Source organism: Tinamus guttatus, unplaced genomic scaffold (genome assembly GCF_059628265.1).
Source record: "Tinamus guttatus ecotype Peru unplaced genomic scaffold, ASM5962826v1 Tinamus_guttatus_pri_ptg000240l, whole genome shotgun sequence".
In the NCBI taxonomy this organism is placed as follows: domain Eukaryota; kingdom Metazoa; phylum Chordata; class Aves; order Tinamiformes; family Tinamidae; genus Tinamus; species Tinamus guttatus.
Window position 1 is genome coordinate 14568740 of NW_028288774.1, and position 27587 is coordinate 14596326.

Sequence of the window (27587 nt, forward strand, 5' to 3'; positions counted from 1 at the left end):
TGTTGTCAGAAGATTTGCCTGTTGAATTTTATTTTTCTGAGCAGCTGTCTTGGGAAGTGTTGAGCTATACTTCTAAGGAGGGAGAAATGGAATGCTAAAACGATCCAGTGAGAAAATAATTAAGTTTATGCATATATACTTCTTAACTAAAATAGATCTAGCCTTGCAAAATACGTCTTCTATGCTACCTTCACTGAAGCAATAAAATTGGAGAGTAGGGAGGTAGCTGTATAAACATTTAAAGCCTGGAGGCTGTTCCCATTAATTTTCCCATTATGGGGTGCATTTAAATTGGAGAGCTTTTAGCCATTAAAACATTCTCAGAAACATTGAAGATGAAAACATGTTTAGATGACTTTTTAAAACCCCTTCTGGAGGTATTAATTTTGGGGGCTATAATGTATGAGGGAAGGGAAGCTTCCTTTCTGTGCAATTTTATCTGCAAGAAAGAAGGTTTTTTTTTTCTTTTTTCTGCCTTTTTATTATTTTGTTTATTGCTAGTAATTAGTACTAGTAACTAATTACTAGTAACCACAGACTTTTCTCTTATTTAAAATTCAGGATCTCCCTGATTGTGCTACGCTAGTGTAGGATATGTTTTTGCGCTGTTTGTAGCAGAAAGGATTTCTCTAGTTTTGTTTTACATAGTATTTTGATTAACTAGAGTATGAACAGTAGAACTTTTGTAAGCTAAGTGTGCTCATTAGAATAGTTGGATCCATATAGATTCATATTTTACATGCCCTGTAAGTAGTTGGAATTCGCAATAAAAAGAGTGAGTTCAAAAGTCATCGTTTATACGTATCTCATTGATAAACCAATATGCAGGTAGCGTCCTTAGGATGCTGTCTTAGGAACTTAGGATGCAAATATGTGTATTAAAAAAATAGGAAGAATATTGAATTAATGAGTGGGTCCGATCTTCTCTCTCTATTTTTTTTATTTTTTAGTTTTTTATTCGAAATACTTCCAAGAGGTTTCTGAATGAAATAATTATGCGATATTAAGCCAAAATGAGTAAAGCGGAATATGACAGCTGTGGAGATTCATGTGTGAAAACTGTTTTACTGAGCTATTGGTCTTTTTCAGCAAGCTTTCTAATAGTCATCTCTGTGGATGAAACGGAGGCTGAGCATTTCCATGCTTAGTACCATGTATCTTGAATATTTTTTAAGTTCTCTCCTGTGTCTCGTGCCATTGGGTATATCGCATTTGATTCATGTACCATACTGTCTTTTATAGAAGTCTTCTGTAGAAATATAAGAAGAGTGCACGAAGTATTCAAAATTGGATATATACTTAGTTGAAATTTACTTATTTCTGGGTAACAGCAGAGCAGGAAACAGGAATAACTTGCATAAATGAGAGCTAAATGGGAAAGGTAAACATTTGAGTAGTAGTTCTCCACTGTACTTTATGCTGTTAAGTTCTTTCCTAGCTAAAGAGGATTTCCCATGGGCAAGTCGTCAGAGAGACCTATGTATCTGGTCACACATTCATTTATGGGCTTCTTCTTATTTCCTCTCAAGTCAGCTGCTGGTTTCAGTGGGTGTGTAATTGAGCTCCTGAACAGTCCCTAGCCATCTTGGTATTCATATTTCTGCCAGAGCCAGATGGAAAAACAGAAATAAAGGATGTCATGTTTTTCTTGCCAGCTGTAATAACATTTCTTCAGCTGGGAACTACTACAACTTTCTGTCACCTATGCAAAATTAAAAAAAAAATAGAATGCTTCTTATGAATGTCTAGTTACTGATTTCTGTCTGTCTTGCAGCATTGCCATACTGTATAATGTTTTCTCTTGTAATTAGTAAATTGTCTTTGCTTGTGTTTGTCCTTTAAGTATGGAAAGTCAATATGATTGCAGATTGTACTTTGATTTTTAGAAATAAGCTATGGCAAAATGTCCAACTTGGCTGTTTCCTTACTTGTCCATATTCTATAATGAGTTAGTCTATTTTCTGTATCAAGGAGGAGCAAAAGAAAATTTTAGATCAGGATATAAAATGTCAGGGAGAATTCTGGCCTTTTGGTTATAAAAATTCTGTAGTCAAAAAATTGGAAAGCCTGAAGATGGCTTTTTGAGTGATGTGGGATATGGTGCTTTTAATTGTGACCTGTTTCTAGTTTGAATGTTCTAATCCAGTCACTTACGTGTTTGTAGTTTCTGGCAGAAGTGTATCTTTTCTTTGTTCTCTGCAGATACTTTCCTCAAAATAGCTAGCAAGGCTTAAATTTATGCAGAAGTACTTGATATTATCAGTTTCTGTTAGTGTGAATTAAGTATGTAGGTGTTCACAGATACAGGGTGGGAAATATTAAACCAGCCTAGTGATGCTTCCAATTATTTACAATTGCTACACAAAATGTTCCAGTGATGGGAAGGAAAGGAAGATAGACCAGGAGGCTGATCACCCTAAATGTATGTTATACTGAACATCGCTGGAGACAGACCAGTGAGCCAGGCAGACTTCTAGTCTGAGACAGCATGGTTGCTATGGTTCTGTGAGCTCTCAGAGCAGTTAAGCTGCTCTCTGCCTCTCAGGACCATATGAATTTTGATGGACACCTGTCTAGATGACCCTGCAGTGATACATAACAGTGGAGGCACTAGGATGAAGGGCTCTATGAGTACTAAACACTAAGCTGGTTATTAGTGCCTGCTCTTTGATGTTGGGAAAGCAGCTGATGTTTAAAATAGTCCTCTGTACACATAGAGGAAGGGAAGGAAACAGACACTGTGGGTAGATTTAAAGATCAGGCACTCTGAGGCATCAGATCTTCTGGCTCTGTCTTAGCACTGGCAGCCTTCAATGAAACAGCAATGTTTTCAGACTAATATTCAAAAGAGCACCTGTGTAAGTCACACCACAGTTAAAGTCTCCATTTCATAGTGCTCACATACACTTCTGTAGAGATCATGGGATTTATGCATGTGCACTTACTTGCTTAATAAAATAAATTCATTAATAAATGCTTGTTCTGCTAAGTTAGTTTCATAACAGCCTAGCAGGTTAGAAGAACAATCTATATTTATAGAACTTAGTGAAATTCAGGAAAGCAAACAGATATTGAATATTTGGATTTTTCTTTAGAGTTTGGACCAATTCACTAGGTTAGTCATGGCCAGGCCAAGAAGCTTCTCCTTCAGAGAGATTTTTAAAAGTCTATTCTTATAGGCAATATTAGCAATTTTTCTCTTGATTCTGAAAGATTAAAAACTTTGGGTTTTTCCTTGTGTTTTGTTTTTGTTTTTTTCATTTTTTTTCCACAATAGTTTGTCTGAAAATTTTAGGATTTTTAGAGAGTAAAACTTCAAGAGATTAGGTAAAAGGAATTAACAAAAAGATTCAAGTTGTTTTAAGGTCTTGTGTTCTGTTATACCCAATGGCAAAGAGTTCATTCACACATTAATTCTCTGTTTATTTTTATTATGAATTCTCACCTTTCAGTTTATTAGATAAAAAATGTAAATCATTCATAATATCATCTCTCAGCTTAAATGAACAAACTCTCAGGAATATTTAGGGGGTTTTTTTGCCCTCTTTTTGCAATATTTTATTACTAATGTGTAGTACCATGTTTGATTTCTGTGTATTATTCACCTTTGCATTTATCATAAGTCCAGAAGTGTTCACGTTTTGGTTGAGAAAATTTCCTCCCATATATCACCATGCTTAACTCATTTGAACTTTAAATCCAAAGCATTGATTCATTTTTGCCCACTTTAGTAGTGCATAATGCATTTTGGTATAAGATTTGCAAAATCATGAATTACAGAATTTGCTGTGTTAATGTGCCTATCGGAGAGAAAGGTTGTATTTATACACACATATGCATGAATATACAGAACCTTGAACCAATTTTTAATTACTTCTGCAAAATGAAGGATATGTGCATCTGATGGCAAAGGTAAAATTAAATTATGAAGTGATTTTTAAAGTTTTTTTTATGAACTATGTTTTTATATATTAAAGAAAAAAAACTTTAGTAAAGGGCTTTCTCTGGTTAATAAAACTACTGTAGAGAGGAACGGAAGAAACCTGGCTTTACACATGCCATTCTGTTAGTGTCAGCTTTTATACTTAAGGATGAGACTTGATACAAACATGAGTCAGGAAATTCAGTTATGCCACTAATAGGAACTGTAAGTTGATATCTTTGAGTCTTGAGGAAGAGCTACTCTGAGGGGATTTGTACTTTTAAAGTATCATAAAGAATCAGCCAAAGCCCTTACCATATTTTTAAGGGTGCTTCCTCCCCTTCCCCCGCCTTTTTTTTTTTTTTTTTTTTTTCCCTCTAAATGAATTGTTTAGTTTCTGACTTGGCTTCACAAATCTAATGGGCCTATTCTTGAAAACAGTTGTTTGACTTCACTGAAACCTGATGGTAATATCACAAATTTAAATGAATTCAATTCCTGTCATATCTTTATGGAAATTATTTAGTTAAATATGGCATAGTTCTTTCTGCTTGCAACTCCAGCTATTGCTTGCAGCACAGGATGTGGGGTTCTACAATGCCTGGGTAATACTTAAGTACTGATGTACCTTAGTTTTATAGGTCATTTCCAGCATGAAACTTTGTACTAGTTCTGCCCAAGGATGTCTACATATAAGGACTTCCAGGAATATGTTGACTGGAAACTTTCCCTATTATTCTGCCATTTCCAGATGATTCAGTCTCTGTACAGCTTTGGGAAGTCTTCATTTTTTTCTAGTGTGTAAGCGTAACTTCCAGATTTTTTTGTTTGTTTATTTGTTCCCTTTGCTTCTGCATCCTCCTGGCTTTGCCATGGACCTTTGCCTTTACATTTTTTAAATGACTTCCCTGATTGAAAAATATTTGTTATCCTTTACTGGTTTAGTTGTCTTAAAATTCTATGCTGTTATTTTTTTCCTTTTGTTTATTATGTAAATGGTCATAAACAGAGGAAGGGTTTTTTACTTCTATTTTCCCTTCCACTTGTTTTACAGAACCACATAAAAAGGAAATAGAGAAGGTAGTATCTATGTTAACAAAAACATGAAATTTAAGCCCTACTGCTGAATAGGCTTTCTGGACGGATAGCCCTGAATGATGCTGTATAGCAAGCACTATAGCAGTGTTCTTTAGGTTGTCATTTTAGTGATCGTCTGAAATCCTTCTATTCCTAACAGCTGCAGATAGTTATTTAGGGCTGAGAATTAACTTAATTGGAGAGATATGCCAGTTTTTCAAAGACTATTGTCCAAATATGTATTTATAACATTTGGTGTTTTCCAAATTTCTGAAAAAGATTAGAGAGATGAATTAGCAGCTCTAGACCTTTGGAGTGACTGCATGGAGTGCTGCATATGGCTGGAGGAAAAGCAAGGTGGGAAATGTTGGGAGTGGGAATCACGCACATATCATCATCATTCCCTAGGAGCCATCTTGCAGTTGAGGAAAAAAAATGCCTTCTGAAGCTATGTCAAGGCTCTTAGTATTTCCTTATGCTATTAAGTGCTTAGAATCTGAATCCTTCGAAATGGCTCATCCCAGAAAGATGGTGGCATTTATCTTTTAGCAATGTCTTTTAAATATGAGAGGAAACTGAAAGCCACACAGTGTTAAATATTAAAGCGAGATCTGGATTTCATGGGTTCCTAGCACAAAACCCATCCCTTCTCCACAACTGATAACACTGGCAGCATCATTATTAGGAGCAACTGTGAAAAATGTCCGAGTCAGGAGTTATGCTCATGTTCTTATCTCTGGAGAGCTGCTGGTTCATGGCAGCCATGAAAGATTCAAATTTAATTTAGTCTTTTCATGACTATGAAGGCCCAGTGAATATGCCTGTTAAATATTATGTTCTGTTGGCACAGGAAACTATAGTTATACATAAGGAAAGTAGCCTAAGGAATTTGTAAGGCATATTGGCTGCAAGCACAACAGCTCCAGCAGAGATTGTTCTTCATCTGATTTGAAATGCAAATCTGAGATTGGAGTTTATTGGGTAAAGCTACCTGAGTAAAATAAATGTAGAGCATTCAGACTGGTGTTCTTTACTTCCTGGATGATCTTATTACTTAGGTAATTATAACAAACAGGGTTGCGATATCTTTATCTGTAGGTTGGGCTCTAAATTCTTATGAGCATGTGGCTTGGAAGGGATGAAATAATTTAGACTTAAGTCTACTTAACAGCACTAACTTTTGTTATTAACAATGAATATTTTTTACTGAATGGGGAAAGTATATTCTTCTCAGAGTCCTGAAAAGGTGAGTTAATTGTTTCCTGTATTTTTCTGCTATAAATTAATCTGGGTACAATTGTGAAAATTAGAATATTAAATATTAATACTGATATTAAAGCTTTTACTTTATTGATAGAAATGAAGAATATTTTTTCAGGTTTCCTAAAGATTAAACAAAAACTGCTTTTCAACATATGCAGGTTTTTATGAATGCAGATAAGTCATTATGTTTTGCATATGTTGATGTCACTCAAGAAAAAAAAATAAAAAGAATTGCCATTAAATAGCCAGCAAATATGTATATTCTTTTTGTATAACTCACCGTGCTTTCCAATTAATACAGGTGTTTTGTTATTTTAAAAAAAAAGCTACAACTACAGATAGTTCTATAGAAACAGATCAGAAATGGTAACTGAAATCTTACGGGATCTAAGAAGCTACTTTCATATTATTGCTCAGAACAGCCAAAGAAGGGAGTGTCTGGGAAAATAAGACTTGCCTGAAGCTCATGCAACAGGTCTGTCTAGAAAAAGATGTTCAGCAAGTAATATTACATTATTACGCTGGAGCAAAGCACTTTACTTTTATTAATAAATCATGTATTTTTTGTCTAGCCGGTTTTACTCCAGCTTGATTCAGTTAACCAGCAATTATACTGTGCATACGGATAAGAAGGCAAGGAGTATAGAGGCTGGGAGGAGATAAAAGACTCAGATGTAGTGGTATTTTTCAACAAAATATTTTTTCCATTTCATGTTAAGGTCTTGATAAAAAGTTTTGCTGTTGCAAAATGTCAATGTAACAGGTCAGTATAGGGCAGTCATACTATATTTGAAACTTAAGATTGACAGTCTTCCATTTCTTTTTAATAATAAATGTGAATTGCTGTAGCTGCTTAAGGTACACGAAGCATAATCATATAATGCAAATAAGAACATGCATTACCACCTACCAATATAGACTTTATGCTATTTCTAGTATTTTTATTGCTTTCTTCCCACTAATCTTGAGCTGGTCTACTGTCCTGATTTAACAGCACAGAGGTTGGCAATAGTTTTTTGGGGGGAATGAATCTTTTCTTCTGCATAAGCTTCAGGATCAAGGTAGCCTAGATGCATCTTTGGCATCTACTTGCCAAAGACGGATTTCCCTTTGTTGTAGTGATTGTTGCTGGTTATGGTTGTTTTAAACTAAAAGAAATTTTCCTAAAGTGGTTCAGGTATCTCTTAAGTATTTAGTGAATCTGCTACACTAGACTATTGTATAAATGCAACAACAGAAGATGGAAGCCTGCCAAAATCAACAAAGGGAATAAACGGAGTCAAAAGGAGTCTCTTGAAAGTATAGATCACATGGATAAATGTTCTGAAACTTTAACTTCATCTGCTCACTTAGGACTTCCAAGATTGTTCAATTTGAACATAATTTGCCCTATTTCTGGTTCTGTTAAATAGAGCATTTGAAGCATTGAGCATAGAGCATTGCTATAAATATCAGATGTATTTGGGGAAAATTAATTACATTTAGCGTTGTCTACACTTAAATTACTATTTTGACAAAAATAGGAGAGACAAAATTCATTAATCTTTGCCTTAGGTAAGAACAAAAGACTTTTTTTCCATTTTCTAATATGACATTCTCATGTTACTCTTCATATGTGTTTGATCTGTAATTAAACAATGGCTTACTCGTTATGATAAATTATAGTTTATCTTGGCTGGGCTGAAATTGAAAGGTAGTTTCTGATTCTCATTCTTGCATGTTATATACATTTACCAGAATGGCATAGGACACGTACACTCACTGACTATGTAGAGGTTATTAATGAATGAAATTTCTCTGTATCTTTGTAAATATTTCAGCAGCACGCTCGTGAAGAGCCAGTGTGTTAGGACTCTTGATTTGTAAAAGAAGCAAATAATCTTGATGTGTTACTAAGAAAAAAATCCATTTTATTGGGCTTTTTACTGAGTTTCATCATTTCTGATGGTTTTCCCACAGTAAAGAAGGTTGGAATAAAATCAACTTTCAATTAGAAAATTCCGCTTACAAATTCGAGGCTTCCAGGGCGCTTGAGATTGTTTGCTGGCTTTTGTAAAATCTCTTAGTCAAAATGTCAAAATTAATTAGGCTCTATTTTTAAGAGGACTTTTGCTTGCGTGGCTTGATTTACAGTGTAACAGCAAAGTAGATTTTCTATCAAGTCTGATTTTTAGTATGATACTTATGCTTTCATCTGTCTTTTCAGTAGGAAGAGTAAAGGTCTGAACAAATCTAAGATCATGGCCTCCGATGCTAGTCATATGCTTGAAGCAGCTTTGGAGCAGATGGATGACATCATTGCAGGTATAACAATGCTTTGCTTTCAATCCATCTACTTTGGAATCTAACCATGTTAATCTTTTGTCCCTCCTACAGCAGTTCCGGAGGTGTATGTGTTGTTTTTGTTGTTGTTTTGTGTTTTGTTTCTTAAATTGTCACTTTTTCTACAACAGACAAATTTCTATAGTTTTTTTCACTAAGGTCTTCATTAAGACTGCAGCATCCCCTTAGCTGGCTACTCTTTATCAAAATTTATACCTCTGTGTCTCGGTGTACATATATGTTTGTGTATATATGTACATATATACACACACATTCATACAAATGCACCTTCACACATGTATATAAATAATGAATAGCTATGTTATTAATTATCTTCATGTCCTTGTGAGTTAGAATGTACAGTTCTCCCTAATGGTGTTCTTTTCCAGCAGAGGAACTCTGAATTTGTTTTTGCACAAATATGTGCCATAAAGAAATGTGATGCAAAATGCAGTTTGCTGTCTTTTGATGCTCTCATGATGTGGCAGTTAAAAATCCTTCTGTCAATTTTCTTGTATATAAGACAGAGGTGATCTCTATGGTTAGGACTCAGTAGCCTTGGGTTTTGTGACAACAAACCATTCAGTATGAGCTAATCTCCCCAAAGAAACTGGGTATCTGGGTGGAGCTCTGATCTCATTTTTATTTGTTTATATTTGCAACATAAAGGAAAGTGCAATTGGATGGCAAAATTGTTTACTCTGTGTTTGATCATTTGAATATATAAGACATCATAAAGGTAGGATGACTAAGTGTGTTCTGATCATTCTTTTCTAACTAATGGTTTATGTATTCCAGAACTCCCTCTTGCCTATTCTAGTATGATTGAGAGATCTGGTGGAGCCTGTATTTGGGCTAATAATTACTATCCAATCTGCCTCAAATTGAGAACAGAGTAATTATCCAAGTTTGATTGTCTCTAATTCAATACACTAGGCTTCTTTAGGCAATTTGGAGAAGGATTGGAAAACCGGAATGTTTAGTTGTCCCATGGAGTTGGAGAAGTAGTAAGGTAGGAAACTCCTTCAGAAGGACTGTCCTGAAATAAACCAGGACTGAAAGTTTACTACCTACAGGTTTATGTCTACCACTGAAAATATTGGAGAAAGCTATATTTGTTCTTCTTAGAGTAGACTGGAAACAGGATAAATCAACTGTTCAGAGCTTGTGCTATTTCATTTCACTCTATCTAGGTTTCCTATGTAGCAATAAGCCAAAGCTTTGTGGCTGTTGGAAATTTATGTAGCTGATGGAAAAGATGTTACCTTTTGAGTAAGTCCCGAGTGGGTATTAGGAAGAGTTAGACTCTTCTCTTGGACTCAGAAGCCTTCGTTATAGGGCGTACAATGAGCATTAATCTGATCAGTACTATGGAGAACTGAAATGTCCAGAGGTGCAGAAATGTCTGCATTGGTCAGTTGATGTTTGAATAGATCTGTGTATATATACACAGGCAAAAGCAACTTGTGTTAGAGGGTTGGAATTCTCGCTCTTTAATAAGAAAACAATCATATTTTCTTTTATTAGCTGCAGTCATTATTAAAATATTTGATTGTGGTCTCATGCTTCTTTCTTTTAAGGTAAGAGTTAGGAAAGAAAATACATACTACAAATATTTATGGATTTACAATTCTATTTTTGGACTTCCTATTTTAAGTCTTGCCTCTTACTCCAAATCTGAACAGAGCTAGGGCCTATTTCTGGTCAGTCCAAATAGAAAGTCTTGCTGTAGACTGTGCATCTCAGTGCAATACAAAATGTATTAGTGTTTAGAGTGCATGAGGGTAGGATTGTCAAGCAAGATTAACAAATTGAATTCCATTGGATTTGATCAAATTTGACAGCTAGGTCAGTGTTCCCAAGTCTTTAATGCTTCGTTACATCTGTCCTGATAACCCACCCTCATAGCTGTATAAATTAGGCATGCTGAATGATTAGCCTTATTTGGATAAAATTGCAAAAAAGCCTAATGTGATTGTCAATGAACATGACATCCATTAGCCAGCATGACTTGCACTCTAAACAGAGGCCTTATCTACAGATAGCTTCCCAATGTCAGACCTGTCTGTACTTTCTTTGTTGAGGTGCATAACTTGAACTCTGCCTCCAGCTGTGGTTTTACCAAATCATTACATTCTGTTTCTTCCAGCTTCTATGCCTTTATTAAAATGTTTGCTCCCAAAGGTCTATACATTTTGAATAATCCTGATGTTTAATAAATACTTATTTATCTACGTATTGTTTATAACAAACTGTTTTTCCCTGGCAGCAGTCTGAAAAGCCATTATTTCCCTTTGTGAATAATGTCCATAAATATAAGATCTAAAAATGACTGTCACATCATTATGGTCTGCAGCTCCAGAATCTTTAAATTCAGTGCATGAGCAATGGAATTACTGAATTTTCTTTTAACCAAATCTCTTGCAATTATTATTGAGTATTATTGTTACTCACTGGATCCACATGGGTGTGGATTTCACTATTAGTACTGAAAGATTCCAAAAGGTATTATAAAGCTTGTCAAGAAGTTGTCCAAGAGGCATGCTCATTTCAAATCTTCCTTGAGGGTCAGAATATTCACATTCAGTTCATTGCGTTAGCGGTGTACCGCAAATGTAACTGCTCCCCACGCTTCTGTCAAGAAAACAAAAGGTCTTTAGAGGAAATTCTCCCTAAGAGATCCCCAGATGTTTTTCAAGTTTAATATATTTTCCTCGGAGGATCTGGTTTCTTCTGTTGCTCTTCTGTTCCATCATAATCTAATGGAGTTCAAGGTCTAGATATATCCCATGTTCCTGAGTTGTATTAGTAAATCAGCTCTAATTCTGTGTTTAGACTTTGGATTAAAAATTCAGGAGTGATTAGAAAAAAAATTAATGCCCCTATTGTTTTTGAGCCCCATTGATTTTATTTTTGTGGAATAAAGCTTTCACTGAATTTCTACATAAATAATATAAAATCAAAAGACATAATAGTGACTTCATGCTTTAGCCTGATGGAATCATGCACATCACTGCGGATTTTTTTCAAGACACAAGGACTACTGTCATGGCTTTTTTTTTTTTTTTTTTTGACTAAAGAAAATAGAATTTTTTGTTCTGCTTCACAAGACATTGAAATTGTCCAGACCAGACAGATAGCTCTTGACGCCATTTTGTGGTGTGCATGTGTGGGAGTCTTATTTAAAATAAACACTGGGTGCCGTGCAGCTGACAGACAGTACAAGCATCTTGTGATTGTGTAGAGTGAATAGAGACTAGCCCTTACTTTTTTGTTTCAATCTATATATTCACAGATGTTTTTATATTTTTATAATTTCTGTCCTATTCGGGATTCATAGTATTTTCAATGACAAAAATTATTTTACATGATGAATATGCATTATTTCTTGTAATGCAGTTTTTTATAGAATTTTATTTCAAACTCTGAACAAAAACTACAGTTGAAATAATGATGACAGAAATAGAATAATTGAAATAATGAGCAATTTGTTTCAATATAGATCAGAGACCAACAGCTGCAGTGGCTCAATCATAGTTTTTGTAGTTTGTATTATCCTTGTATTTTCTAAATAAGTTGTAATTCTGTTAATAGACTGTGATTCAGTTCATGGTTACTGTATTTCGTTTTTCTATTGACAGTCTATAAATAACCTTTTTTTCCTGAACAAATGAGGTGTTTATAATACTTGTTGATTATCTTACTACTGTGAGGCTTTGGTTAAGGGGAGCATTTGTGAAGTTTAACTATAAGATATAGTAGTGGGTTTTTGAAGTTATTAGCTAGAGCGTATTTATATAACAGTAGAGATATGAAAAAGGAAATGAAAAAATAAATTACTTCAAATCTTTGATGGAGAAATACCAAGCTCCTGTCATAACTATCAGAAAAGTATGTATCAAAATCTGGTGAGGAAAATAAGAGAAACGTTTTGACCTTGAACCAGTAAGACATAAAGAAGAAATAGACAAAGAAGTAAAGGGAAGAAATGGAAAAGGTTAATCGTAGATTATATGGCTTATGATTACTATCTGCAGTCTTCCTCTTCTTCTTAGAAACATTGAAGACGCTAGCTGGTGTTAGCATGCAGATGTGAATAACCATCACATCCATTTGATAGTGAGTTTTGCAGGGGAGTAACTTATTCTGCAGCTTTGAAGTTAATACTTTGCATAGCAGCTCAGATAAAGTTTTGCTTTTATTTATATCAAAATCATGGCAATATACATGATGATTGTAGGGATGCGGCATTGTCTCCTCGTTTCTTATTCAGAGTTGCCAAAGCAACTTGATCTTTGGAATTTCCTCAATTTTGAGTGCTTAGCCTTGCAAAAGGTCATTATAGCTATTTGGGCTACTGTCCCAGAAACTTGCTTCATATACCCTTCCTATCCTAAGCGTATTTTCTCACAAGTAGTGTGGTATGAGCATAGGGTAGAGAACCAAGAATTCCTGAATCCTGCTTGTAGTAGTGATGGATTACCCCTTCTAAACAGGGCAATGCTGCAAAATCATGCTGGGCTGACAAGCATGGATAAATTGTTTCCTATAAGTATTTCATAATGGCTTGCTAAAGTAGATGTTTAAAATTCTTATGTAAAATCAAAAAGGCATTGGAAGGTCACAGTGAATTACTGATTAAGTTGATCATCATTTTCCCTTGCAAATATTACTGCCTTCTAGTAAAACAAGAAAATTACTCTCGATTACTACAAACCATATGCTAGAATGAAGTGTATTTTAGCTTACAACATTGTTTTAATTGGATTACTAGTTTTATAGGTGGAAATACCTATAGAAAAATGATCTAGCAGATAGAAAATTGGTGCAAGTTGTTGTCTTTAATAATTTTTTTTCTTCCTGTATGATGGATACTTCCTGTACACAGTTACTCAAATACGGAATTGCAATTTATGTTGTTCTACCCTAGGCAAATTGCAACTTTAGCTGCAATCTATTCTATAATCTATTCTTTTTCCACCAGCTATAAGGCTGCTTAACTTGCAAGTCCATCTGGATGAGAGAGGTTTTTTTGTTGCACATATGTGTGTGTATATATAGCACATAATGTGCTGTAGGTCACTGCTTAGGGCTTATGAGCCTGTAAAAGGGAAAAGTTTGGTGATTACATGTATAATTTGCATAATAAATTACAGACAGTCCTTAAATTGTCTCAAGGAGCCCATGTGTGGCTCTAATGAAAGTATTTTGAAAATCTTCTGAGCTGCTTGAAACTTAAAGCTGTGTAATGCATCTAAATGTCATCATTAACATTTCTAGGCTTGTAAACTTTTCTGGGTCTTCCTGTTACTCCAGCTGAGCAGTTTCTATTTTCTGTAGTTAAGGATCTAAACACAAAGATTTGAGGAGAAGCTAATAAGAGCTATGATTCAAAATACAATATTTGTGATTTATTTTGCATGTTGGTGTTAGAAGAAAGGGTAATGTGAGCTACCTCTTCGTTCAGTTGACAGAAGGCTTGAGAAGGATGCTGAATTATATCTAATTCAGGCTTTACTGCTACTTTACATAAATTCAAGTTTTTAAGGCTATCTCCATGAGGAAAAGGGACTTGTACTTCAAAGGAAAATTATCTTTTGTAATCTCAGAGAAGAGGGGAAGAACTTGGATAACATATACGCTCACTGAGTAAAAAAAGCAGGTAAATAAAAGAACTGTTCTGTAGAAGTGTGGTGACTGACTGAGATGCTAGAAGAAATTTGTGATTATAACTTTTTTTCTAACAGTGTGAGTGAGATATCAACACTGTTGTAATTGAATATTTTGCTTTATACAAAACCGTTTTTACTCCGGGGTAAAGCATACTTTTAACTTTTTTCTCTCCCCCCACCCCCCTTTTTTTTTTCCTCCTGTTTTCCAGATTAGACAGCTCAGCTATGTTAGGAATATCTCTTTGTAAACACCAAGGGTTGAATTGTCTGTTACCGGAAATTATATTCTCTTATTTCAGACAATTTTAGAGGGAATAGGCTGAGATAATCAAGATAAATGCTGTACAGCAGAAATTTAGTGGTATGCGTTGAATCAGAAACGGTATCTACTGCTAAAAGTGGTGAAAGATGAATGTATGTAATAGAAGGTGAGGAGAATGAATTTTTGAAATGGTCAGACTCACTGAAACTTTATTTAGTGCTGCTTGGTTACTTTAACAAGGTGCAGATATTGCTGTTGTCTGAATAAGTTATGTATTTGCCTAAAAGGAATGTTTCTTTGGAGACATTCAGTTAATTGCAAGGAACTTTGAACTCAAAATGTGCTTTCATGGTCAGGGTGTAAGAAACAACTTAAAGTTGTTTTCCCCCTTCTATTGACTTGTTATTCTTTCTAACATACCTAAACTATGCAGCAACTTTTAAGCTCCTTTTCATCTACTTTCTAGATGTGGAAGATAAAATTGAGTTGCTTGGATTTTCTTTGTCCAGTATTATTTGCCTTTTTTTTTTCTTAGTTGGAAATTTATGATGATTAATATTCCAGTAAAATAGTGCAATTCAGTGGTGTTGAGTATTACATGAATATAATAGCAAAAGATTTCCCAGAGTCCTTTTTACCCCTGGAAAAATGAGGTGCAGAAACACTGTGGCTTGCTCAAGATCATACACCAAGTCCTTTTACCATGGTGCAAAACTGCACTCATTTCCCCTGCGTACTTATAAAATTCTGGTGCCCTAACTGCATTCTTCCCCAGTTCACCAGTTTATAATACGGCAGACACAAACTAATTACTATTAAGGGTGCAATATAATGGTAACATGTAGTCACTGTTTGTAATGTGGCTTCTCTTTACTCTTCATTTTGGAGGGATATCCGGTTTCTTACTTGTAGTGCTAAAACTCAATGTGATTTGCAGAAGCATCGTGAAGAAAAAAAGACATAAATGATATTTACCTAAATATTTATTCTTACATGCTTCTAGCTCTGTTTTTCATGGTGTGGTGTTCTTGTCCTTGTGTCGAGCAATATATGTCCTATTTAATATGAAATAACATGGAAAGCAAGTAAGAGAAGAAAGCCAATGAGTCATTTGAATTTAAGTAGTGAAATGGGAAGTTTTCTGAACTAAAATGCTGAATCTAATTTTGCATTTCTAGATCACTTCCCTCCCTGGATCACTTCCCTCTCTAATGAAAAGTGCCTTGGTTTTGCCTTTATTTTCCCTTTCAGCTGGGAGAATGAAAGGGGCTGCAGTAGCAACACTCAGAGAAGCGAGTTAAAAATAACTTTACAAAGAAGGACAGTGTGTGCATGTATTTGATGGAAGAGTCACGTTCTCTTTAGAGATACATTGAAATCTGTGGTTAACTACCATTCCTGGCAGGGAGAGTTACTCATGCGAAGGCTTGCTTCTGCTGTGTGCTGAGGGCTTCAGTCCAATAAAGCAGTTTCAGCCCTTACTTGATTGTAAGCATATATACAGTCCCACTGACTTGTTGGTGAGATCTTGCTCTGAGAGCTAGAATTTCTTTATGTGTTTCAGAAATACGACGTGTATTCTCTATGTGCTGATCAAAAGAGGTTACAAGTACAGTTTGATTTTTTTTTTTTTTTTTTTTTTTTCCTAATGGTATCAAACACTGGTCATTCTGGTCTCATGACACCCTGTTTTTAAAATATAAATGCAAATCTTGTAAAGTATAGATTTTCTTTAATAGTTTCTTTCATGGATACTAGTCTCAGTTGAAAATCTTTAAATTATGAGATCAAACCTTTCGATGTCTACTCCTTTCATTTAATATTAATTGCTAGAGATTCCTTTCAAGGTTTAATGGAACTAGCGCATATAAGAAAGAAGTCCACTTTTAGGCAGTTCATTTGTAATGCACCTATATGCATCTAAGCATACAAAATAAACTGTTGTCTGTGCCTTTGCTATTATTTGAAGTACTTTGAAGTATCTTTATTGTCTCCTGTAGGAGTTCATAAAATCCCTTACTATTTATGTTCAAAATTAATTCCCTGTCATAAAGGTGACACAAGTCATGAGAGATACCAGCTTTTGTGTGTTGTTAGGTGGTTCTCTAAAGCACAGCGTACATGAACTTGGCATATGGATGTCTTCAAAGAATTTCATTTGTTGCATCTCTTGAAGTTAATAATGAGTAGAGAAACATTTTCTCCTGGTTTCTTTCTGCTCCTTGTTTAATGCAAACTTACATGGAAAATAAAGTCAAGGCAGGGAAAGGGAACAGCAAGAAAAAAAAGCTGAAAACTCTTAATTTGACTTGACTTAATCACTAGATATTAAGCTTATGTTCTTTCCCAGTAACAAACAGATGTGTTGCTGTCTTCCCAATGTCCCTAATAAGGACAGGATTATCCTCCAAGGCCCACCTTAGACTGTGGCTGTGGAGACTCAATATGTGCAATTTATGCCAAGGCCCCGGCACTTGTGTAGGCTGATGAGTCAGCTGAAACTTTTGGCTTAGGTGAAGTTCATGTACAGAGTATGTCCAGCTTCAGGAAACTGACCAGTGTGGAATTTCTGCCTGACTCTGTGCTTCAATACTTGAGAGTTTTTAAATTTGTAGAACTGAGTTTCTCAAGGCAACAATTTACTGAGATTAAAGTGCATCTGTGTACATATGAATGTGTGTGCACATGCATATATGTGGTTTTTCAAGTGTTTCTATAGAATCAAGTCAAATATAGGCCTGTCAAAATGTATGCCTTGCACTGTCTATTTTCCTAGAGATTTGTTTTCTATAGAAGGTGAATATTGGCTGTAATACTGTAGGCATGATAGTCTGAGGATAGAAGAGAGATATGATAAGTTTAGAGTGATGAAGGAAGATATCACCAGTACTGTGAAACAGAAAGAATAGTTGCAGTAGTAGGTGCAACCTGGCTGTATATCAGGTTGTGTAAAATAATTAATAAGATTAATTTAAATCTAAAGCAATTTGTTTATACTTGTGCCTTGAAGATTGTTGTTTCTGTTTCACATGTGGAGTAGTGGCTGTGTGCCTGAAAGCCTATGTATATTTTTCTTTGTTTTTCTCATATATTTGTTCCTCCCTTGTCTGTATCTGTTGGCTAAAGAAAAAATGCTCTTTTTGTGAAAACTGTTGCACGCAAGTCATGTAAAAAAATCAATAGCAGAATGTTCTCTAGTGTGATGAATTCTACATTTAGCTTTTGATGTATGAGAAGAACCCAGTTTGCCTCTTCCCCGTCAAGTTTTAAACATTTCATAACTATTTCAGATTCAGTTCGGTGGGGCAGTATTTACCAAAGCTGATGATAAAATAACTTCAGGTCCTGCTTACTTTCTGGTGTGCAAAATACTTCTAGGGGAGCAGGGGATGAAAGAGGACAGAAGAATATTGCATGAAGTTTTTGAAAGGAAGAAATGAGGAAACTAGTCTAAAAGGCCTAATGTCAACAGCGAAGGAGGCAACTTCCCCAAAAGTTGCATCAACGTTACTTAAGGAGACAGTTCCAGTTTTCAGAGTGGCATGCAAATCTCTTGAAGCAGGAGTGAGCCACTCTGGCCAAATGAGTGAGCGGGTTTGAGAGGCTGTGTGATCCAAATGGCTCTTGCATAATTTGGAATTCTGCTCTTTTTAGTTGCTAGAATTTAACATTACAAAAGGAAGGACTATGCTGGCATAAGGGTCTAGAAATACACAAGAAAATGAAACCCTGTTGAGGTTAGGGTGTTAAAATGTGACGAAGCAGTTGTTTCACTCTCTCCTTTAAAAGCAGGTTTTAGCAGGTGAAATTATTCAGTGTAGCAGTGTTCATAGCACTGAGTATTGAAGAAGTATTATCAAAGGTCTGTTCTTAGCCGGAAATCAAGATATGATCTCATTTCATGTATTCATGACTAGTAGAAATGAGTAGACAGGCTGAAATAGTGTTATCCCAATCTTGAAAAGATCTTAAGAGTATTTGAAACAGTTTGGCAGTGAAACTGAGTACACTGTTGCTTTAAAAATAAACAGGTAAACAACTACTGAGCTTTACAAAATTTCTGGGCATGGTTTTGTACAGCATTTTTTGTATAGTTACAACTGTTAGAGTTGTGCCATTGAAACAGTAGCTGGAGAAGACCCAATTAATATTGTTTAGAATGTTCCCTAAAGCTTTGTAGAAAGTTAAGCATTGACATAATATTGTCTTATATCAAAGTATAATTAAGAGGGAAAGAAATATTAGGAATAAATGATTGGTTTTCATATTGACTAAAAACTAATCCAGATGCAGAAGGTATTCCAGTAGTGTAGTAACACACGCAGTGTTAATATTTTCATGAGTTGTGCCTCGTAGGCAAGATGTCAGGCTATATGTAAAATACATATAGGTTGATTGGGTTCAAACATAATTTGTAGTGTCTGTACCATGGTAAATAAATAAACATAGCAGACAAGCTAACATTGATTAATGCAAAACAGTGTGCACTAAAAAGGAAACCTGAAATTACTCATGCATCTGGGTTTTAAATTAAGTACTTCTGCTTAGGAAAAGGACTTGGCAAATCATTTTCTGTAGTTCAGTGAAGGTTTCTGTTCCTTTTATAACTACATCCTAAAATGTAAACAATGTTAAACAGCCAGATAAATAAAATGAAAATAATGTGGAGATTATTCTGATCCTCTTTTGTGGATCAATCATACAGCCCTCTAAGGAATAATGTACGTAGTATAAATTCATCATACATCTGTAAAGCATGTTACAAAATAAAGAGTTTTCAGAGGAGGGCTGTGAGAATGATCAAAAGCCTTAGAAAATATCTCAAAAATCAAATAAGGGGAAAAATGGGATAACTTATGCTAGAGAGAGCAGGAATGAGTTCTCATCGGTACACAGGTACAGCCTATTATGTAGGTAAAGTGAATTTTAATTTAAAAAGTAGTAGATAGAACTAGTCAGGTGGGGAGTTATTTGTTCTTCAAGAAACAAATGGATATTAATGAAATCAAAAGTTTCAAATTCAGAACCAAGCAAAGACTGCGTATGCTTACTGTGTGTCCTGTTGAATCCTTTTTTGTTGTTGTTTTCCTCTTAATACACTATTTCAAAGAGATATTGAAACTTATTTATGACTAAAATCTATGGTCTAGTGAGATATATGTCTGTTGCCATGCTTATTGTTCTTGAGGAAAGAATATTGTTGCTGAATGATTTTACTGGGGGGAAAGAGCGTTGGTTGTCATGGGTGGGTAGAGGGGGGTTGTTCTGTATTTCAGAGCCAACTAATTTTGGTCACCCATCCTTATTGCCAACTTTATTTTTTGTTCGTTGTGAGTTTTCTTTTTAACCTGGTAACAGTGAGGGTGACAGAGCACTGGAACACGTTGCCCAGAGAGTCTCCTTCTCGGGAGATCTTCAAAACCCGCTTGGACGCAGTCCTGTGTCACGTGCTCTAGGTGACCCTGCGTGTGCAGGGGGGTTGGACTAGATGACCTCTAGAGGTCCCTTCCAACCTTAAGCATTCTATGATTCTGTGATTTTTCTGCTCCTGGTAACATGATCTATATTCATCTAAGCTTATTTTTTTTGTCAAAAGACTGCATAAATCTTTTTTGTATTGTTTGAGAAATACTGCTCTGAATGGGAACTTCCAGCTATGTATTTGAGAAAGTAGTGACATCTCATGGTAACCATGGAAAATTGCAGGTAATTTGTGGTGAGGTTTTGGTGTTGGTAATTTAATCCATTACAAGCATTGTTAGGTCAAAATTCTCTTTTAACTATGTTACATATAATAAACTTATTGCACTTAATTCTCCAGTATTCATTATTTATTTAGTGACTAACTCAAGTATAGCTAAGCCATAAAGGAAATGGTGGTATTTGTCAACTAGCATCTGAAGTCTGCATATGGTAGTGGGCAGTTACTTGTGTGTTTGTCACTTCCAAAACAACCATTTAAAATAATTTTCTGTTTTTACTTGTTCTAGGTACAAAGTCAGCTGCAGAGTATGCCAATGGTGGCTACGACATTGTGTCCCCTGCTCCATCAGTATATCTGGGCACACTTCAAATTTTGCATCTCTTGGAAGATCTAAAGATGGCATTGGAAATGTTAGAGGATCCTCAAGAGAAAGAAGCATTGCGAAGCCAAATTCCAGGGGCTACAGCAATGTGTATACGGGAGTGGTTTGAAGAGAATTTGGTGAGCAGTTACATACAGTGTTTCCTCTTTCTTTGCAAACAGTATTAGTTCAAGTATTTGATGCTTCAGTTATTTTTATAATGACATCCTTAACTACCAGGGATGCTGAGCATTCTTTAAAAAAAGTGAGCATATTCCTATTTTGCATGCCGAAAACTGAAGCAATGCAGAGATAGAGGATAGAGACTTCTTTTTTGGGGGGGGGGGGGGGGAGGGCGGGGTGCGGAGGCCGGAGTAGGTAAGGAAGAAGGTAATAAAACAAGCCTTTTTTTTTTTTTTTTTTTTTTTTTTTTTTAATATAAGTCACTTTTTTGTTCCCCTTCCTGGACATAAACAGATTAATAACTAGATAAAAAGACTGTATATAAAACACTTGGAATATGGCAACATTGTCTGTTGAAGGGAGAAACAGGAAAAAGATGGATAGTTCTCACATCCTCTTCCTTGCTACTTTTATTGTCTTTAGCTATTGGTATTTTGATATCAATGTAAAAAATATCCTGTGCATCAGAGAAAGGTGATAAACACAACAAAGCTTTAGCTTTTGAGTGTGAGATGTTTCTACGGATAGCTAAGGGAATAACACTTGACCATCCATTGGAAAAGACTGAGATGAGAAACAGATCAGATCTTTAGGTGCATCTTAGCAGGGATCCATTTGCCATTGCAAATAAGTGGTGGTTTGCTTAAGAGAAGTTATTTACCCTCTGAACTTCTTTTTTTCTTGCCTTGTCATTGAATTTTGCTCTAGTATAACAGTGCCTATTACAGTATTGTTAGCTTCTGGTTTGGTGTTTATCACCTGCTGTAGCTGCCTTGTGCTTTTATACAATATGCTAATATTGCTGGAAAGTAGCTGCTTTTGTTTGAATTTCTCAACTGCTGCCTTCTTGACATTCTCCACAAAGTGCAAGTCTGTGGCCGGAAAGTCCTGTTTAGAACTGTAGGAGAGAAAGGAATGAGAACTTGGTGCCAGTTTTGAAAGTGAGAGGTGGAGACAAATGTTAAATTTAGATTTTCAGTATTAGATTCCGAGCTGAGATCCTGAGGCCAGCTATTCCTGAATTCCTGTCTCAGTATATTTGATATTCTTTCCAAGGCCTGCAGTAGGTGAAAAGTGTCTTAATGGATAAAAGATGTAACTTTTCAGAGCGGTTCATACCAAAGGTGGCCCTGAACTGTCAAGCTGAATAATTTGAAAATGGTGGTCTGGTTTCTGACTCTTTCCTTACAGAAATATTAACTGAGCCTGCTTTTCAGATCTGAAAGGTAGGTAACATATGGTGTTTTAACTCTTTCAACTCTCTCTCTTAATCTATATGGATGTGCTCATTATTTTTCATGGGACATTAGTCAAAATAGAAACCACAGTTTGTTTTTACAATTGTAGTTTACTGAGGTCCTACAGGCCTTGTCTAGTGTATCATGAGTAGTGTTCATCTGATAAAGCAGTTGGGCAATCTCCACTCAGAACCAACAGAATAGAGAAACTGTTGGTATGCTGTATCTCTTTGCAGGATGTTGAGGTTGCAGAAAATAACTATTTTTAATAATCTTTACTGTTTTCTGTTGATAAACCATGTACTTTTTTTTTTTTTAAAAAAAAAGACTTGGACACAGGGAGGTTACACATAGTAGATACAACTTTTACTGCAAAATGGCTGGTAATCTATATATTTGCATCTCCAATTTAGTGTATAGACCAGTCCTTTTTTAATAAATAAATAAAAGACTATTTGTGAGCATACACACAGCTTATGTAGACAGCAAATTTGTAAAAGCTTTTTCCACTGACAAACCACAGTTTATTTTGGACACTGAGAAGAAAACTCTTCAAATACAGCATAGTTCAATGATATGGAACATGAATTTCCTAGTTACATCCCTGACTGAGAAGTCCTTGCTTTCAATACAGAGCTATGAAACCTAAGACGTTGTCTGCAAAGGATTTTGATCATTTTAGTTGCCATAATATGTGAAAAGGTATAGTGAAGATAGCAAGCTGTAGAGAATGAAAATTCTCTATGTAATAGCTCAGTGAATACGTTCCCCTTGGAAGCCTCAAACAAATTTGATCAGTACAGTCTTTTCATATTGGAATGTCATAAGGAAAAATTGCTTAATTCACAGAGATTAAGTGAATCATGATGAAAGCAATCTGTTGATTTTATTAAAGAAAGAGTCAACACAATCAATGAATTACATATTTAGCATCCACATTAGCATGTGGCAGATAGAATACTATATGCTTTTGAGGAACACGTACAAAATTCTATACACAATTCTGTAACTCAGTCCAAAAAGTCTCAGGCATATATACACAGTGGGCTCCCTCATTTATGCTAAACGTTTCTTCTAAGCATCCTCTTCATCATCATGGGGCTGAAATGGAAGCAGTACAGAGATTTGGAATATTTTCCCTTTGATGTTTTATCCAACTAAATTGTTACATAAAGCAGAATGCAGTTGAATTTTAATGAACTTTAAAGTGGATGACAGACTGATATGTTTGAGCTTTTATAAAAGCTCTTGTAGGCCATATCCTTTTTGTGTGTGTGTGGGTGGTTAGTTCCACGTCTGCTTATTTTGGGGGTCCATGCACCTTGCTTTGAAGCTGATACTGGAGACTGCTGAAGTGTATGCCAAGCATGCCACTGATCTTAAGAGTACAGAAATTCTTTGTTTCTATATAAAAACAGGTGAGGTCAAAAACATTCCCAAGTTAGGCTACCAAAGAATATCTTAGAAACTAAGGGTACTAAAGGACTATCTGTGTCCTGAGCATCAGCAGAGAACCTACTTGCTTTGCAGAGCACTTTAACATTTGAACAATTGCTTTTATAAAGATGGAATGTAACATTAACATCTTCTGCTAGTAAAAAAAAAAAAAAATCAAACTTGCTTGTATACAAATAGCTAGTATTAAAAAAGCTTTTAGAAGTGCTACTGGATGTAGGGTATGGCTGATCAAATCAAAAGTATTAAATGTGCATATCAAGAGAAGTTTTCAGCAACCGCTGATTCTAAAGAGAATATATTCTGAGCAGTATTAATTTAAGTTCTGATAGTTATCTACTGGTAGATGTGACTGTGGAACTTAACTGTTGAGAGGCATAGTGGAACTATTTAGCTGAATCTTCCCATTATCAAGTGGTATTAACACCTGTTACATTGAAATCTGACCTGCGAGCATCTTTGGGACAACATGCGAAGGCCTTCATTCTGTATGCATTCATGTTCATTTTTGCCAGCTTGAAACATTAGATGGTTATGTTTTCTGAGCATTTGTGTGAGTCATAAGTTGATGATCCAGTCTTCTGCTGCACCCCGGCTTCTCTGCACTAACCTGATGGTGCAAGAAAACCCCGAACTGGGTGATCTGCCCCTATCAGAGCTTCCCAGGCATGTCAGTGCAATTCCCAGTGCACAAGAAACAGCAGAGGAAGTGTCTTTTGTATGTGCCCTTGAATGTAAGTGTCCTTTGAATAGCAGAGACTGCCTTGGAGGCAGTGGAAAGGAGGAACACGCAGCTTGCACACAACTTGCATGGAAGAGCTCTATTTAGAAATTTGTTATCTAAACCTTTTTTTTTTAATGTTGTGTGATTGCTTTTTCTGAGAGTCTTTGACTGTGACTGCTCACTGTAGTAACTGTTTAGCAGACGTAAGACAATCTGTGCAAAGAACTAAGGCAAGTTTAGAATAGTTTTGCAACAACTAGGGCTGGTTTAGATCTCTTCCTTAAAATAACACAGTGCGATTGGTTTTCTGCAATTTCTTACACTCATGTAATGGTCAGTAGCACTCACCATAGCCACCTTTCAACTACAGTGATGTAATCACTACTGAAGTGGTTTAGCAGGATTGTGCCATAATAAGCTTAAGGCATTCGTGGCAGAAGTGTGGCATTCCACATCTTTCAAAAATAAAAAAATCACACTTATTTTGGAAAATAGTATACAGCATGCTGACATGTTAGTCTGTAAGTAGATGAACATGCGTTTCACTCAAATAATGAAGTGCTTAAGAAGAAAATAATCAAGTTACTTGTACTTTGTTTAGCAGGAATAAGAACCAGTAGAGATTTGTCTGCAGCTTACTCATTTTTATTTTTTATTTTTGAAATTCAGAACAAAACTTCGATCTGTATAATATAAGGGAGAGGTAAAATATCATCTGGTAATATTTTTAAAGTATGTGCAGTTATTGGTAAATATCTTCCAAACATTTTAGCCACTGACTTACTGTATATCTGTATATTTAGTAATTTCAGCAATGTATCGAAGCCTTTCAGATTGAAAATATTTGACCTTCACTAATTTGAAGCTTTTTAGCTTTTTACATTGCCTTTTTATAGCTATAATGCATGTGTGGGTGGCGGGTTTCTTTTTTTTTTTTTTTTCTTCATTTCAGACAGCATTTGTGTGTCTGAATAACTAGGTCATTATCTGTCTCCTTGGGTACCACTTGCAGTGTTGTGGTGATATGAGGTGTGTCCATTCTCCATTAAACTAGAATTTAATGCTCAGTGAAGGAATACATGCAGGTGCAAATTTCCTAAAAAGGAGGAGAGGAGGGGGAGAAAAAAAAATGTAGTGGTAGACTAGTGAAGCAGTCCCCATATTGCAAAATATTTTCCTTGCTTTTATCTTTATCGCCAACAGAACTAACCTGCTTTCCTGGTGAAACCAAAAAGTGTTCTGAGCAAGTCTGGGGCAATTGGTCTGCATTCATTTGGTGCCTGAAACTTTCAGGCCAAAGCTCAAGAAGGGCATAAAGTTCAGCAGGCAGGTGACAGGCTAGAAGTGAACACGTGACTGTCTGGAATGCACGTTGTCAACATTTGTAGCTGATAAGATGCAGAAAATTCAGACACGTCTACCTTTTAAGCAGGAAGAATGACTGTAACAGAATCAAGAGGCCGTTGCATGAAACTCGGGACAAATCATAAGGCAGAAAGAAGGTATGTTTGTCATTTTAAAATATTTCCATCAGGTGAAATCACTATTCAGTTAACTTCAGATACTATACTGAGGCGCTAATAGATGGAATAATAAAATTTTCCTCCAGTTTTAGTAACTATGCTTGGCAAGCAATACAATTTGGAAAGGGAAGGCTTTTGGGGTGTTTGTTTTTTTTAATAAACAATGATTTAAGGAATCATTAGAGGTTATATGTGATGGAACTTCTTAATAGAGACAAGTTTTCTTCCTCCTCTAAATAAATCTGAAATGAGAGTGTCTCTCTCGACACAGATGAAACTTGGAACTTGTGACTGTAGCGGTGGTTTATTTCATATTCTCCATAATCACATAGCTAGCTTTTGGCAAAAATTGCCTTAAGATTTAGGAAGTTCACATTTTTATCTTAGGAGAACCCCCATTCAGTCTCCAGGGTGTCAGCCTGTGGCAGAGGCTGTCATGCAGAAGAAAATGTAGTATATACGGTACATTTTAAATGTATTTCTTTAAAGAATCCTTTTAATGGGCTATAAATAATGTCTATAGGTCAGAATAGCCTATAAAGGCTTCTGACAAGCCTGACTCTTCAAAAGAGTTTCTGTCATCAAGATAGCATAAAAACTTATACAACCAGTGTACAAGTAGTTCTCTCTATGCACAGAATGTGAGTTTTTTGCACATGCTGTCTTGTGGCACAGTTGACTTTGGCAGCTGATTGTTCTTTTATTTTGTTTCTTTTACTTGATATTTTAGATATATTGGCACCTCTTAAAGACCTGAAGCACTATTTTTTAAAAAAGCTTCATGTTTTTTTTTCTTGCCAGGTGGCTTTAAGTAAGAGCAGGTAATAAATACCTGGCTAACACTGTCACTGGGTCTATACCCTTCCCCTTGTTTTGTAACTTGGTAGACTCTAAAAAGAGGTCTATTGGGTCAAAAGGTTTGAGAATGATTGAAATAATATATTTCCACTTCTCACAGAAAACTCCCTCACATATCTACTTTCTTCAGTCTGAAAGGTGGGTGGACGGCTAAGTGAGGCAGTCCTTGTAAGAACTGCTTTTCAGGGCATTGTGTTGCTTCAGCATTTTCAGCTCGTGGCATAGAGCAGTATGACTCCTCCTAACTGTTGTACCCATCTTGAATGCAAGAGTCAGCTGGGCTGCAGAGATTGGAGCTAAGGGGGCGTTTTGTAAATGTTTGTAGATTATCATGGAAATGCTCTGGGGACAACTGTGTTTTGGTCTTAATAGGCACTACACAAGCAGTTTTCCTTATATGTGGAACAATGAGTTGCCCAGTTTAAGGTCAAAACCGCTTGTAGTTGTTGAGAGATACAAAGGTGGAAAACGGGATTTGCTGGGGAAAGCTAGCACTAAGCATAACTACTGTGTGGAGGCACTAGAGGACACCACAGTAACAGGCAAAAATATTTTAAAATCCTCTTGTTGCCAGAGTCATTTCTTTGCATACGTATTAATCTTGGTGTTGAGAGTTGCCGTGTGACGAGACTTGAGTTTCAGCAGCGACAGATAGAAAAACTTACGGTATCATTGGTTTTTGTAAAGATGGAAAACTGCCCCTTTTGGCAATAGCAGTTTTTATATTTATAGAATTGTTAACTTATTCAGGGGATGATCCTTGAGTTCCTCCTCTTTTATAATGTCTTTTGAGAGAACAGGCAAGTAATTCAAAGAGCAGAATGTATTTTTAGATTTAGTCTGTGCCTGAAATAAACTGAGAAGTCTGAGTAGTGTTACGATAAACAGGGAGTAAAACAGAGACAGGAAGTAGGGGGTCTTTGGTAATGAGTTCCAGCCACTCTTGAAACAGAAAGCCAGAGAGAGCATTGCTTGAAAATAGTTTCTCAGTGACAGCCTAACAATTTTTAGCTTGTTAATGTA

At 35.7% G+C, this 27587-nt stretch overlaps 1 protein-coding gene across 1 annotated transcript in view; it reads left to right on the forward strand.

The window, feature by feature from the left end:
- The first annotated feature begins 8471 nt into the window (after window positions 1-8471).
- PPFIBP2 (PPFIB scaffold protein 2) overlaps window positions 8472-27587 on the forward strand; it is a 66588-nt gene continuing 47472 nt past the window's right edge. Inside the window, exons 1-2 of the mRNA XM_088525907.1 lie at window positions 8472-8566; window positions 20509-20723. Coding sequence (XP_088382033.1) covers window positions 8503-8566; window positions 20509-20723 — 279 coding nt within the window. The 5' untranslated portion in view covers window positions 8472-8502. The remainder of the gene's footprint in view (window positions 8567-20508; window positions 20724-27587) is intronic.